Source organism: Meleagris gallopavo, chromosome 3 (genome assembly GCF_000146605.3).
Source record: "Meleagris gallopavo isolate NT-WF06-2002-E0010 breed Aviagen turkey brand Nicholas breeding stock chromosome 3, Turkey_5.1, whole genome shotgun sequence".
Classification (NCBI taxonomy): domain Eukaryota; kingdom Metazoa; phylum Chordata; class Aves; order Galliformes; family Phasianidae; genus Meleagris; species Meleagris gallopavo.
This window is the reverse complement of record NC_015013.2, coordinates 83,178,279-83,194,828: the sequence shown is the minus strand read 5'-3', so window position 1 is coordinate 83,194,828 and position 16,550 is coordinate 83,178,279. Positions and strand designations below refer to the sequence as shown.

General features: G+C 42.1%; 1 protein-coding gene across 1 annotated transcript; it reads right to left on the bottom strand.

The window, feature by feature from the left end:
* Window positions 1-1,789: 1,789 nt before the first annotated feature.
* On the bottom strand, window positions 1,790-16,544 carry SQLE (squalene epoxidase). Its single transcript, XM_003205275.3, has 11 exons — window positions 15,997-16,544; window positions 13,780-14,032; window positions 13,084-13,264; window positions 10,797-10,893; window positions 8,838-8,951; window positions 6,666-6,837; window positions 6,332-6,427; window positions 5,661-5,803; window positions 5,100-5,196; window positions 4,558-4,645; window positions 1,790-3,635 (listed from the first exon to the last, which is right to left on the bottom strand). Exons 1-11 carry the CDS (start codon window positions 16,279-16,281, stop codon window positions 3,443-3,445), a joined length of 1,719 nt encoding a protein of 572 aa, XP_003205323.1. The 5' UTR covers window positions 16,282-16,544; the 3' UTR covers window positions 1,790-3,442.
* Window positions 16,545-16,550: the final 6 nt, after the last annotated feature.

The following is a 16,550-nucleotide window of genomic DNA, read 5'->3' as shown; positions in this document are numbered from 1 at the left end:
AAAAACAAATTAACCACTGAAATAGAATAGATGAGACCATTTGCAAGTCACATATGAAAACACAGTTCACCCCGCTAAGCTGTCTAGGTGCTGCTCTCGTGCCCATGGCCTTGCCTTTGATGAGCACTGTATTTCAGTGCTTGGATTACAGATGTGCTCTTTGTTGGCCTTGTAACCCAGGCTTGAAGCCTGGCTCCCAAACCCGCGTGCTCTCTTCACATCTCTTGAGCCTCTGAAAATGCCCCCAGCGAAGCCTGGAGCATCACTGCTCCTGCTGTGACATACAGCTGCTGGTGCAAAGGTTCAATTCGTGCTGACTTGTGTTTCCCATGTTTTTTCCCCCTTTATCCCTTCACTGACAACTCCCAGCATCCCATTCCCCTTTTGGCTGCTGCTGCAAACCGAGCAGCTCAGGGAGAACCATAGAGATTGCAGGATCTCATTCCCGAGCACTTACAGCTGGACACCAATACAGGGCACCCGCTTCTGCTTTATCTGCTTTGCTTACATTTAGCAATAGTGTTCAGTTACTTCTTAAAACACCCCATCAACTTTTCCTTTTAGTACCTTGGATAACTCAAGCTGTCACGCTGCTGTTTATTGCACAAAATGGAGCAATCCATTCTAACGCTCCCCTTTATTTTCCTCTGCCCCTTTATTTTCCTCCCAGATTTCCACAGATGTTTGGAAACCCTCCTAACACTGGTATTGCAAACACACTGTCACAACCCAATTGTAAGCCAACTCAAGAGTGCCTGTTCAAAACCAAATCAGTATTCAGCAGAGCTTGGGCAATACAGACCAGGAACAGCAATTGCTGCTTGCTGGTACTTGCTCCCTCCCCAGATACACTGCAGGTAGCAGTGTGACAGCCCTAAGTGTAAAGCTCCCAGTGCTCCTCAGCTGTTAACACATCATTCACATCTACAGGAGATGATGCACTTCTCTTTTCTGAAGCTGCAGAACAGAATATTTAAGGCTCTGTTCATGCACTAGCCCACAGAGGCACTATAATGCCTGAGATTTCTAACATCACGTTGTACTACTGCTGTCAAAAAAGACAATCAAGGTATGAACTCCAAACTCCAGCAGCTGGTCCAAAGCTAATTCAAGCACTCTGTATCAAGTGATAAGAAGGAATGGGGGGGAAAGAAAACTACCACTGCTCTGCCTTCTGCTGAAGCAGGCATCAAACACAAACCCAGAACAGAGGAATCACTCCTTGCATGGAACCCAACACCACACAGCTGCATAGCAACTCATTCTTTTAAAGATGCAACTAAGAGGCCTCTTCACCCCATCGATTTTCCAGTAAAGTGCACATTTAAAGCAAATAAAAAGAAAAATCAACAACAAAAAAAAGCAACAAAAGACCCCAAACACTCCACCATCACCAAACGAGTTTCTCACACTACCTCCAAGAAATGCAACACTGTAATGCCTGAATCAACTCCGCCTACAAATGAGCTTCTATAGCACTTCTGGGCAAAGAGGGCACCTACCTTGCTCGTACCAGCAGCTTTACCTCTTTTGCCCACATTTGGCTCAGGAACTCCTTCTGAAACCACATTACTTTGCTCTTCCATAGACGTGCACTCAAGATCTTTCTCTCCTCCTCAGAAGTTTTCAACCAGTGATATTTAGCCCAGTCAGCAGGACACTGAGCCAGGCGTTGGCTTCAGGAAAAAAAGTCATGTATACGTTTAAGCACTTTTAAGCACACTGGTATTTCCTGGTAAGTCAAGACCTACTTAAAGTCATCATCCAGAGATACACAAGAAAAGAAATCTACAGGTATAACATTTTATTTAAGTTAGCTGAGGGTGTGTATTTGACTCAAGATTGTTTATCCTTGAACTGAAAGAGACTGACTGTAAATAATATTAAAAATAGGAAACGTGACAACTTTAAGAAGATTGGCTGCTCTTACAAGGTCTGAAAACACTTATATAAGTGCCAAAAATTTTGGTTCCCCTCACCAGGGGCATCATTTAGTTACCACAAATAATGGTACCTGAAATCATCAGCGCTCTGCTCAGAAGTCAGCATGCTCCATGAACATGTCTGTAGATATCAAAGTGACATAGGTATCAAAAGTGATCACGGTTAGAAAAATATACACATTTTTGTCTCATCTGGAAAAGTTTTAGTTATTTGAAATACCCATCAAATAAAACACTAAAAAAAAAAAAAATCTTTTCCACAGATTTCTTCCCCCCCCAGTCCAACACAGAATGTATATTTATATACAGCTTATACAGTCTGTCATTTCCAAAACAAATAGTCCAAGTTTTTAAGTACAGAAGAACACAGTGTGTTGCTGCTCTCTAGACCATACTGACACACCATTGGTTTGGCAAGTCAGAATATGACAGCCATGTGGTGATACACAAAGCAACTGCACAAAAGGCAAGGGAAAATGGAAGAACACAAGAACAAAGGAAAGCAAAGCGGTGAAGGTAACGCAGAGAGGAATATTGCCCAGTAGCAAAACAAACTCTCGAGTAATGTGCTGTAGTATCTACAGGAAAAGAAATATTTCAAGTATTAAAAGGACACTTGAATTGTACTTCGTACAACCTTTCAAGGTAATATTAAAGAGTGTCTACTGGAAACAGCCTGCATTCCAGTTGTTTCAGTAGATGGCTGGTTGCTGTGCTTAAATCAGTGGCAGTATTAACCTTCACTTACACACAAACCAAGTAAAACAAAACTCAGTTTTTAGAACAAAGTGAGATGGGAAGAAAGTTCCAACAAAACAAGTGCTTTCAGTACCTGGGTGCAGCAGCCACCACAAGCATGCTTTGGTTATTACTGGTTTCAAATGATTCTGGTGTAAAGAACACTTTCAGAAGAGCCCTACATGTGGCATTTGCAAAAGTGAGTCACACTGCAGACACGGTGACATTGCAACATCTGCAATCATTTGCAGTGTCCTTTGAAGCATCACTATAACAGTACCTCAGCTGCAACTGAAACAGAAGAGGCAAATCCTCCTGAAGTGGCCCAAATAAGGAATTTTCTTACAGTATTTTCACAGAAACAAAGGAAGCCTATGGGGCTACTGAGCAGAAAGAAGCATGAAGGATAATAGCAGCATGTGGTTTACAGTTTTCACTTTTCAGTTTATTAATATTAGTGGTGCACTCTGCAATGGATAAAGCGAGGAATGAAAATTCTGACAGACCTGGCAATATGTGAACACTTCCTTATGGTCCTTGTAAACAGCTAACTCCTCTTTGAACTTTAATTGCAAAGAATAGATCATTTACATATAATATATATGTATATAACCACAAAGCCAAAACTAAGTCAAATCCCGATCAAGGAAATCACATTTTGAAGAGAAGAAAACATGACACAATATTAAACAGCACATGTCCAAAGATTTTAAAGGCATCGTGATCTTCACGTTCTTTGTCCAGTCATATCCCCTTGGACCTTAATAGATGAGGGACTTCATTTCAGAGTAAATAAGTGGAAATATTATAGAGCAACTCCTGTACAGTATAGCTCCACTGTTGAAGAAGGCTCGAGGCATGGTGATCCACGGCTCTGACTTAAAGCAGAAGTAAACGGCGTACAATGCCACGGCAAAGAAGTGGCCAATCAGCACCATTGGTTTAGGAGATAGCCTGTTTTAAAAAGCAAGAAACAGCACACGTAAATGAACAGGAGAAAAAAAAGCACAGACAAGCGTTCAGTTCCCAGGTTGGCTGTTTGCACAAGACAACCGCTCTGATTTAGGCAGCTGCAGTCCTGCTGTCTCAGCCGTGAACAAATCCTGCCTGTCTTGGAGCTGCTGCACACCTGCATTCCATTCTGCACGATGGCCAACATACACCTCTGCTTTCTCTCCGTTGCCAGTAGTCCCAGTCTGTCCTTATCAACTCCCAGGTAAGCCTGTACCAACCCTACCAGTTTTAGCTCTCTTTCCAAATGGACACATGCTTACATGCTCAAAGAACAACTTACTGAGCATTCTCCAGTTTGAAGGGAGCGTTCAGAAGACCTTGAAAGGTACTTGCTTCTCTGTTCCTTTTGCTCATTTGTGGGAGAGCTCATCCATCATTATTCTCAGCTTGTCAAGCATGAAACATCTCCACCAGCTCCTCCGTTTGAAGGAGCAGAAGGGTCCACACTAAATCCCGTGCCACTTGTCATAGAATCACAGAATGGCCTGGGTCGAAAAGGACCTCAAAGATCACCTAGTTCCAACCCCCTGCCATGGCCACGACTGCCAACCACTAGAACAGGTTGCCCAAAGTCCCAACCAGCCTGGCCTTGAATGCTTCCATGGAGGGGGCATCCACAACCTCACTGGGCAACCTGTTCCAATGTCTCTCCAGTTTGCAAAGGTCTTTTTTTCTTGTTTAAAAAGAAAGCATTCAAAGCTTCTAACAAAGCTTCAAACTTCAGTATAATACTAAAAACACTGCCTCACATGGAGCATTCTCCACACACAGAATGGACGGACTGGCTGGGAAGCAGAATCTAACAGAGGTCCACAAAACTTGATCTGGTTCACGCCAGCTATTACAAATACGCTGAACTTACACAGACAGCAATCCAACAGGACCTGAGACACATTCTCCACCAAGTCTGAAGTAGTGGAAACAGGCTCTCTTTAGCTGGTGCAAGGAATCTACAAAACAAATTGAAATCACTCACAAATACAGTCAACAGATACTAAAAAATTCTGAGCATATAAAACAATGATACAAAATCAAAGACTTCAGCATTTTGGCAGCTGCTGCCATTAAATTCAGTTAGATTTCAACCTGATTTTACAGGATTTTATAGAGAAGCTACAGATTCCTGAATGCTGACAGAAGAACAATTGATTAAAGTTACCCAGTGTTTTGTTTATTAAATAATAACTCCAGATGTCCTTTGGGTTGCTATAGCTTAGTTTACACAATGCTAGAACTAACTGGGAAGACAACTCAGGCTAACTCATTAAAATCCTTTGATCAGTGCATTTTATATTCATGTATATACATATATCTATGTGTATGCTCACATACTAACACACGTCCTCCAGAAATATTTATTCAACAAATTTTAATTCATCAGAAGTTATTTAAAAATATATTTACCATCTGTAGCAGCAAAAAGTTCATACAGTGCCTGGGCAAGAATATTCACTACAAAAGAATGAGACCTTTTTCTTGACCAGTAAAATGTTTTTTTGGCCTGCAAAAGGAACAAAATGCATTTCTATTAGGCAACACAGATCATCATTGAGAAGATTTTTGAGTAGGTGATAGGAGTTGTGTTCATGTGAATGCCTTCTCACCTACTACTGTGGTGTCTAGATGCACACTGACAAACTAGGTACACATGCTCATTACTTCAAATTCAACTTGCACAAGGTGATGGTTCAAATCCAGTCTGCTTGAGCAAAACGTACACTAAAATACCAGTGTGGGAACAGATCAGATACTATCCTAGCAATATGCCTCACAGCCACAGCACTTTTTCACAAATCACAGCTCTGCTCAGTGAAAATGCCTGATGTGGTTTATTTATCCGAAGAGTTGAGAACAGCTGTGCCTCAGAAATAACTTCCACATCCCTCAGGTGTATCCAACTTGGACTGCATCATCTGAAGTGGAACCAAGTTTGTCTAAGTCAAAATAAATAAAATAAAGTTTCACCTTAAGAATGTCAGAATCTTCATAAAGATCTGGAATATCCTGGAGCAAGCTTCTCCATATTTTGACATCGTTTAAAACAACACTCATTCCTCCACCAGTAAGAGGGTGTCTTATATTATATGCATCTCCTAAAAGAAGGACTCCTAGATGGAAGAAAGAAAAGATGAGTGAGCTACTGCACAACTACCATATCATCTTAGCACTCAAACCCTGTACTTTGTTTCCCAGCTTATTGAGAATTCATCCCCACCAGGAACAACAATTAGAAACTGAAGAGAAAAAAAAAAAGAAATAAAAGGGAGGATGGCTTTAACAGATTTAAAACTCTCAAGTTCCCTTATACATACGCATGCATGCGCATCAAACAACAGACAAAATTCAAGGTCACTTTTATTTTTTTCCATTTTCCTCCCCTCATAAGAGACATAACTTCTTAAAGCACGACCCACCGAGTTATTTAAAATTAAAAGTGAAGCAGACAGTCATTTAAAGTCTTACATCAATATAAACATTACTGTTAAACTGTGCCAAACACGCATTTTCAAATGTATTTTTAATATCAGAATGAGGTAGCTGTACTCAGCAACAAACACACATCTATGAGCACACAGCCTTAAGTCCCACAAGTTTCTAATGCCTTCCCTCCCTCTGCTTTACTTCATAATACACACCTTTCTTGTTAACAGCTGAAGGAGGCAAGAAGCTTGCTGGCATAGTCCTTAAGCGATCATTCTGAACCGCTATTAGAAATGGTTCCTTAAGGTGATCTGCAAAAACCAAGGTTCTTTGGTTACACTTATTTGGTAGAGCCTTAAAGAACTTGCTCACAACTCATCTGAACCTCTTCTCAGAGGCATAATCCTTCCAAACTTCTAATTCATAATTCTAATTCATAAGGCCAACCAAATAATCTGCTATGTGACGTGTCATCTAAGAAGGGAGAACAGTTATTGAGACAGCAAACTCTGAATGTGGAGATAAAACAAACCAACAAACCAGACTCACCAGGCAGTTGGGGATGAATGCTCTCAAGCATATATTCTTTCAGGTTCTTTGGCATTTCTCCTCGAATATCAACAAGGACTCGAGTCTCAGTTGACGAAATCTGATAGATCAACACTGGACTAGTTTTAGCCAGAACAAGTTCGGCATAGTTAGTTTTAAATTGTGGTGCATCCTTCAAGAGAAGTGGGAGAAGGATTGGAATCAATTAATGAAGGGATATTAAACTTCAGATACACAAAACCATTCTCTGACACTTCAAATAAAATCCTGTGTCATATTAAGGTTGTATTATTTTTTTCTTTCAAAACAGCACGTTTTCAAGAAAAAAAAAGAGAATGCAGAAGCTTTCCATAAGATCATTTTAACTTCCATAAGGAAAACTACAGAAAGAAAAAAGTACAGTAGTCTGTAGTGCAGACAACCCCATGGGGAAAATCACAGGCTCCCAATACCCTACAACTGCTCCTCAGGCTCATCAAGTTTCAGAAGTAGAGAAAGAGAAGGCACTCAAGTACTGATAGATAACTGTAGGACTAAGGACACAAAGTGCTGAAGCTCCTCCAACTCAGACTGTGTCTGGTGGAAGTTCTGCAGGGTTTTGTTCATTCTCTCTTATTTCTGCTGTCAATCCAATGGTTACTGCAGCTACTGCAGCAGCTGTGGAAGGCAAGGCAAAGCCAACCTGCGTTGGCTACAACAGACCAGCTACCAACGTACAGTCATGCTTTCTCACTTAAATGCACAGATCCTGAAGGCATATAGGTAGCTAGTTACAAGGTACCCCATCTGCTGGCAGGGACACAGTTTGAGTGTGCTTTTTGAGTATAAACAACAATTGGTTTTAATCACAGCTGCTAGCTTATACCTAAAACTCATGATTTTCACCCTCTGAACAAGTGCCTTAAGAACAAGAATACTGTGGGGAAAAAATGAATGTCACTATCTTAACACAAACTAGTGAAAGCACCTATACCCAGAGTAACATAGAATCATAGGATCACCAAGGTTGGAAAAGACCTACAAGATCACCTAGTCCAACCATCCACATATCATCAATAGCTCTCACTAAACCATGTCCCTCAGTACAACATCCTCAGCCTCACTGGACCCTTCAGGTACTGGAAGGCTGCTATAAGATCCCCCCAGAGCCTTCTCTTCTCCAGCCTGAACAGCCCCAGCTCTGTCTGTTCTCACACAGGAGGTGTTCCAGCTCTCTTATCATCTTCATGGTCCTCCTCTGGATCTGCTCCAACAGCTCCATATCCTTCTTGTGTTGGGGACTCCAGAACCAGACACAATATTCCAGGTAATCCAGCTGGTTTAACCCTCTCTTGCTCAACTACAGAGAAATTATACGTTTAGATGCTGGCTTTAAGAGTAGATTTTGATGTTAATCTAACTTCTAGCCACAATATCCTCTTAGAAAAAATAATCTAGTTCACAGTTACATAAATGTTTGAAGAGCTGAAAGCCTGACCTGCAACTCTACCACATATGCTACATCTGACACAGTAAGTTCAGCTATGGTAGAGATGGAACAGAGCATACACCAATAACTTCAAAGTTAAAAAACTTCAGGTGCAAATTTCCAAACATTTCTCAGTGTAACACAGAAATGGACAGAACAGCTGATTTCATGGGAAAACACCTCAGACTGGAGCTCAAGACAGTCCTTATAACAAAGCATCAATAGCTGCTTTAACAACCAGACTACTTAAATCTTTCATAGACATATTCCCTATGTAAATTTCTGCAATGCTATCTGCAAATGTATTTGATTAAACTATTTCTCGTTCCAAAGTCTGTGAAAGGACATGGTATTCATCTTTTATTATTTTATAAAGCCCTACCATATGCCCCTTCTGTATGAGTTCACATAAATAGGCTCTATAGGTGGTGGGTGGAAGGACTAGCCAAGCAGAAAACATCAGGCCACAGAGAGAAGAAATACACATTGAGAAGAAAATGTGTGGAAGGTTTCCAAGAACTGTGGAGCCCAGCGACCCTGTGGAATCCAAGAGTGTGCTGAGCCATCACAGGGCCACCAGCTCACACAGCACCAACAGCTGTGGGACACCACCAAGAGGGCGGAGGCTGCTGCATGCAAACAGATAACACAGCATTAGAGATGTATGAAGAAATGTATATCCTCACATTATAGAAAAACGTTACCTTCAGAATGCAACCAACAAAATGGGATGAAACAGTGACTTTTTGGGAGACCAGGTTTTTTCTAAATTTGGAGAAAAGTCCATCAGCTACAACCGTCAGCGGTGCATGAAGTTCCTGTAGTGTAACAAAGAAAAAGATTGGGCATTTTCCTTCTCTTTTCCACAACAGTTGGAAATAACTCTCCAGCCCTCCTTTTCAATTGCACATTAGATGTTCTTCAAAGCAATAATCAGCTTCCCCTAGACATGCAATCATGTAACATAGCTACAGGGTCTGTGTCAGAATTGGATAAAACAGACCAGAAAAGCAAAGTGATTGCCATGTTCAGCCCATAATGCTCTTCGGAAATAGACAAACAAAAGAATCACACATAAGCAACAAGCCTAAAATGTTTTAGAGTAAGAAGTGTACCAAACATGCCCAGATCTTTCTTAAAAGAACAAGCAGCGAATTCAGAGCAGTTCCTACCATCCTTAGGTGCTACAAACAGAAACAACAGGTACAGAGAGGAAAAAAAATAAGGTAAATGGATTAGGTTCGGCCTGAAGATATGCACAAATTCCTAACGTTTAATACATACGCCATATTCAAACATGAGAAAATTCTTCAGATTATTAATAAGCATTTTATTTTTATAATATTGTGAGAAAAGAACTAGAAAGCATTTAGAGATGGATGTTTCCTTCTACATACAGCTTTCTTGCTGTCATTTGCAGTTAAATCAGAGTACGTAATGATTGCAGATTTATGATGAGCATTAGTCTTTGGCCTTGGCAAGAGCAGAAAACAAAAAATAAATTTTCCTTTGAAGCTTTCAGGAAAAAGCATGCCATGTTTCACTGGCACTTCTGGAAAATAGTTCACTGTTGGACAGAAGCATTTGGTGAGCCAGCAATGCGAGCGTACATCCCTGCCTGGAGCAGGTTCCTCCTGGTGCTACACTGCTATAAAACAGAGGCTCTCTAGGCTGGCAAATAATTCAACTCTTTCCAGGCACAGAGCTCCAGCACTCAGTGAATTTGCTTATCATCTCTGTACAGACAGAAACCTCAAGGCCCTAAGAACAACACCCACGCTCTCAGAAATCGCACAGGTTAGAACACTGGTCACTCTAATGCTAGCCAAACAAGCTGTACTTACAATTATTGCAATAAAGTCCATGAATGCGTAAAGCTCCCAGTTACCTCACAAGGAGTTAAGGATGGTGTTCCTCCTCAGCTGCCTTACAGCTCCCCACTCCTAGCACACCTTGAGGACTGCAATGCCTTTTGCCTGAGCAGATTCATTACTCCTCCTCCCTCTTGGAGGAGTAATTTTAAAGTGGTTTTTTGGCTTTTCTAGAGAGCGTATCCACAAATTCTGTACATATGTTCTATCTGGATAGGTTTCTCCTAAAGCTATTTTAAGTTCACTCAATTTCTCAGAATTTAGCAGCAGTTTTGCCTTAGTTGAGGCAAAGAAGAATCAAATCAGTGACAATTAAAACAGGTCAGAACTCTTCTTCTGTGTCCCAAGAGATGACTGGGCAGAGTATCTCTATGAGCAGGCACCTACCTCCTGACTTTTACCTTACAGAGGTAGCATATGTTGAAACATGGATGTTTTTACAGTCAAAGCACGAATATGAATGCATTATTTCTTTCATTGGCAACTTTGAAATATTTTAAGCTCCAAACATATGATTTAGAAAAAAAAAAAACAAGCAACAACAGTTGGAGCCGCTGGAGAATTGAACTGTTATCAAAAAACACTAGGAGTTACAACATGAATTTCCATATGCCAGGAATGCATCCACTAGGAAGCAATCTCCCTTCATTAAAGTTTTCATCTCTCAGGTAGTTGCAGATTTCTGCACCAGAGCTCTGAAATAGCAGTGCTAATGCTATTATTAAATGCTATACACACTTAACTCTATTTCCACGGTAGTTAAGCAAAGATCAGAACAGAAAACTGTCTCACCTTAGTATCCCCAGTTTCTTTGTCCTTGTACTGAACACCCACTATGCAATCATCATCTTCAAGCAGCTGTGTCACAGTTCCTTCAATGAATTTTGCACTGAAATAAAGCAGGATTTAGAAGAGGAGGGAAGAGGATTAAGGATGCCAGCATTTCATCGTATTAGGCACAGAAGGAAAATGTCATTTTCAATAACCTTGTCTCTGCCACAATATTCTCTCTAAACACAACACACAAAGATTCTTCAGCACTTTCTGAAGCCACATTAAACGTGAAACACTGCTTGTCATTAGCTTAGGTTCACCATTGCCATCTGGCTTGACATTTGAGACTATTCAAAAGCTATAATGCTTAACATAAACACCCTACCACCAAGCAGAACCCCTGCTTTTGCTTTAGGCATTCCCTGGCCGAAGGAGATGAGCAGAGTGGAGGGCAGAAGCAAGATCCAAAGTAGCACTTCAATACTTAAAATGTAAGCAAGGTGGAAATGAGGATCCTAACTAACACAGAATAGATCTCAACAACGCGTCCTGTTTAGGACAAAGCTCTGACAGTACTTATGATCAGACTCCAAACTGAGCTTCCCTTGCATCTCTCTCTAATTTTGGCTATTTGGGTTTCACAAATGGCATCTCTTTCCACTTAAACCTCTTGCTGGATCTGAGCTGTTAGACGCAATCCCGGCAGTTCAGACCCTGCAGCTCAAAATGAACACACTTCACTACTTCACAAAAGCTTTCACACCCACATGAAATACAAGAACTTAGAGAAATTAGATAAAGTCCCATATGAGAATAAGACAGCCTGAGAGTTCAGGCCCTCAAAGGTAACATAGCAATTGAAAACATGCCTAACAGGAAGTTCAACAGCAGAAGTAAGTAGCAACCTACCAGGTTAATAGCAGGTGAATCAGCATTCTGCAGATCTTACTCGCTTTCATATTTCTTTTATAGCCATAATTTAATTAAGTGCTTATTTCCTATCCTGGGTCTAACCCCCTATAAAAATCACTAACCAATGATACCCTACCTTTTTCCTCTGCAGAATTAATTTTACTCATCTGAAAGAAGTTCATATTATGTAAAACAGATGAAGAGAAAGCATTCAGTAGTCATTATTCCCTATATTTTCACAAGTTCTGAGATGAAAAACAAAGCTTCACAGCACTACAAAGAGTATTTCATCTCTCTCACGCCTTGATGTAACGTGCAGTTTCCTCTGTTGTCATTACAACGGGAAGAAAACAAACAAACTAGAAATGAATAAAGAGTGGAAGAAAGGGTGGGGGCTGAACTCAAGACTCAAACGTTAGCTTTTGTAAGTTTCTGCTGACAGGATTTTTGTCCAGCTCATGGAGTTCTCCATAGGTTGAGGTTCCCAAATTTCACTGAACTTGAAGCCATAACCAAGAAAGCTTTAGCTTTTATAGCTATTAAATGCAGCCATCATTGATTTTAACTGTACTGAACAGTTGCTACCTTTTAGTGCTACTGATTCATAGGATATAAAAGATATGATAAAATAAAGCTATTTTCCACTTCAAAATAGATATGCAAAGTAAGACGACAGTACCTTCTGTATTTCCCTTATAAGCATTACTGATGGAAAAAAAAATCCACCCTTCAGAAGCAGCATCTAGAATCTATTTGTTTTTTGAAATGTTTCCTCCTCCTCTCTTTTAATAGAAGGAAATCTCAAACATTCCTTATTTCATTAGGAATAGGATGCATCTTTAGGATTGTACAACAGTTACTGGGAGTAGCTCTCTCCCATTATTTCGTGCTCCTTCCCTGCTATTTTGCTCTCTTGTTAGCCATAAAAAAAAATTACAGAACATGCAAATGTAAAAGATTCCTGGCACTACAAACAACATATCTGGAAGAAATCATACCAAGGTATATCACACATTTCTTGGCAAAAGAAGTTCTGTGCATTGCACCCTGAGGTCAGTGCTTCTGCTAAAATATCAAACCCAGTAACAGGCCTAAGGGAATCAACTTTTTAGCCTCAGACTGCTCTCTCACAGGAACAAACCAGTACCCAGCCTTCTAGTTAAAGCCTCTGTTCCCATAAATTTAAAAATTAATTTGTCTCAAAGGCTAACATAAGAAGTATATTCTGCTCATAAATGTCTACAAAAACAGAATGAGTAACTTCAGCTGTTGCTTTCCTTCAGCCTTGCCCATTGGAGCCACTGTGCTGGGGCACAAGGAAACAGCCAAGGAATCTCATGCCAGGAACATCTCAGCACTCAGGCTGTGACACTGACCAGCACACAGAACTCACTTGGGCTCTGCCATGGCTGCCCTTCGGAGACCCATGATGAACTGGCCATGATGGAAGGACCTTCCGCTCACCACACCGCCACCTTCAGATGTTGGAAAAGGAATTTCTACCTCTGACTTGCTCTCTAGGTCATGAATGATGTAACCATTCACTGTCTGTGCATCGATACCTTCTACTGTATCTGCAAAACAAAAGCCAGCAGATGAGTTAAAGAAAGCTTTTAAAAGACTTATTTAAAATATTTCTTCATATGAAATCCAATTATCCTAATCAAAACATGTTGAGGAAAGAATATCATAGAACCATCATAGAATGACCTGGGTTGAAAAGGACCACAATGACCACCTAGTTTCAACCCCCTTGCTATGTGCAGGGTTGCCAACTACCAGACCAGGCTGCCCAGAGCCACATCCAGCCTGGTCTTGAATGCCTCCAGGGATGGGGCATCCACAACCTCCTTGGGCAACCTGGTCCAGTGCGTCACCAACCTCTGTGTGAAAAACACTATCTTCAAAATAGCAGATTGGAAACACACAAGCAATTCTAATTCCTTTTATTCACTGTAGATAAAGCATTTCTTCATTTTTCCTGCATTTTAGATATGGCATGCCTTATCTAAAAACATACCTGAGAGCAGTAACTGTTGTGTTTTATACATATCTATATATACACATACACAGTTTGAAATGCACTTACCTTCAAGACCCAAGTCTTTAAGTGCATTAAAACCGCCAGGCTGCAACAATTCTCCAACTATCCTGTCAGGCTCCTTCAGATCCCTCTCTATTACAGTCACTTTTCTTCCATCCCTGGCGAGCACCGTGGCCAAGGAGGACCCAAGGACACCTGAACCCACAATGATAACTTCTGGATCACATTGGGGCAATAATGCTGTAACTGAAGCAGCCTCTGTCAGGTGCATATCTGAGACATTTACTTCTATTTTACCCTGTAGAAAGAAAAATCCAGAGTTAGATGTGTTGATGAATGTGTACCATAACCTTTGCATGGGTTTGACTTTGGACTTGTTCAACTTTCATCCAGCAGACTGAGAGCCCACTGATGGATGGACAGCATCTCCCAGGTAAGCTTTGTTTAAAATGAAATCAGTTTTACTCTATAATTGTATAATCAGTGAATATACAAGTGTTATAACTAAGAAATAAACAAGAGAGTTTAGCTAAACAGATTATTACACCAGACAGAATAGATAGAAGGCTTACCCTTGTCCTCAGCTTGCTGTAAAACTCCAAAAGGAGAGATCTCCAGAAGAGACCCTTCCCCACTGGTAGTCAGCTCTTAAATGGGGCCTAGGAGAGGTGCAGCCAGGCTCCACCCCTTCCTGCAGCACAGGTGAATTGCCTTCACCTGTGCTCCCAGGGCTGACTCATTGCTTGCCTCAGGTGATCAATCAGAGGTTCAGGCTGTGATTCAGCAGTTCCCATACAATAATGCAATAAAAAAAATCAAGCAGGGAAAAGAAACAAGCAGACACACTTGATTAAAACTTCCCTCCTGATCAAAGCCAAACATTAACACAACCTTAGTCTCACACATACTGGAAGCTGAGTTCCTACAAAAGGCAGTACACATCCCTCCTGCACAGAGAACTCAGCAATTAAAGAAACTGTTGCATCCACGGGAAAATGTATTCCTCTAACCTTATTGAGTCGAATTAATTGAGTCCAATTCACTCTTCCACAAATGCTTCAGCACTGCAGTGCTGACAGCAGTAAAAACATGCTTACATCAGTGAAATAAGTACTTTGAATAACACAGAAACCAGGATTTCTGGTGGCATGGTGTAATGTTTTTAGCTACAACGTAACAAGGGATTGTAAAACTAACTGCACGACTTTGAAAAAAAAGCAAGAAACTTGGGGAAAGGCAGGCTTTTACTAGAAAAATTCATAGGGCGTGCATCCGAAAATAGTTTCAAGCTGTTCTGTGCAAGCGGTCAGCGCCCAGCTGAAAAGGCCCAGAAGTGCCCAGGCATGGAGCCAAACAGTGCTGACCTAGAGATAGGCTGAATATGCATATCCACCTACTGGTGGTAGACTGCACGGCTCCTGCCAAACTCCAGCTGAAAGCCTGGTGCTCTCCACTATCACCGAAGAACAGGCTGGCTAACCGAAGCCAGCTCCTGTAGCTATTATACAAGCAGCATTTTAAGAATAATTCCCATATTACCATGTCTCCTGCTGTCTAAATGGATACGTTTTATCCAGAAACAAGAGGAAGATGATCACAGAATAACAACATGGCTGAGGCTGGCAGAGACCTCAGGCTCCGTCTGGCCTACCCTTTGCTCCAGCAGGGTCACCCAGAGCAGGGGGCTCAGGACCACATCCAGGTGACTTTTGGAGATCTCCAAGATCTCCAATGGGCTGCCTCTGGACAACCTGGACCTGCACAGCACAGAAGTGCTCCTGGTGTTCAGGAGGCACATCCCATGCTCCAGTTGTGCCACTGCCTCTGGTCCTCATACTTGGCACTGCTGAGAGCAGCCAAGTTCCATCCTCTTTGTACCTTCAGAACTTTGTGTGCATGGATGAGAAGCTCCTTCTGCTGAGCCTTCTCTTCTCTCGGCCAAAAAGTCCCAGCTCTCTGTGGTTCCTCACAAGCGATGCTCTTCTAACATCTAGAGCAGACTGGCAATTGAAGATACCCTTCTGCTAGCATAATAATCCATTACCATGTTATTTTCTTTGCATACTCACATTTCATTCACCTTCATAAAATCTCACTGTTTCTTCCATCATCAAAAACCAACGCAATACATGACACACCCGTCACACAGGATGCAAGCACAACCCCTCCCTGCCCTTCCTTCACTGCCCTCACCAAGACCAACTCCAAAGGGCCAACAGGCAGTCCCTCCCAACTCAGGTACCACGTCCAACCTGAACATACCTTTCTGGATCTGGGTTGCTCAACTCGCTGAGACCCCGCAGCAGGTTTGGCCCAGAAGAAGCCGACCAGTGGCAGAGCAGAGAGAGCGTGGGAGAGCATCCCCAGGTGGGGCTTCTGCTGCTGCTGCTGTCGGGGTGCACGGAAGTGGTAGCGATAGGAGAGCAGCAGGCCCAGGGAGAAGAAGAGAGCGGCGGAGAGCAGCACCTCCTTGTTGGCGTAGCTCATGAGGTCCCCGCACTTCTTGTACACGTAGATGAAGGAGGCGATGCCCAGGAAAGTCCACATGGTGAGGACACTTCCCAGAGTTCTGACGTCGGCTGACGCTTCGAAAACGGCTTTTCACGTAATGTACGATAACAGAAACAGAGAAACACAGAGGCTTCCCCCGCGACGGCAGGGACGCAGCCACACGCAGCTCCGCGCGACGCCGCGGAGCTCACCGAGCCCCAGAGGCACAGGCACCAACGGCGCAGCCAGCAGTCTCCATAAGGCCCGGAGCTCAGCGCAGCACCGCAGCACCGCAGCGCCCGCAGCCCCGGCGCCCCACGCGATGC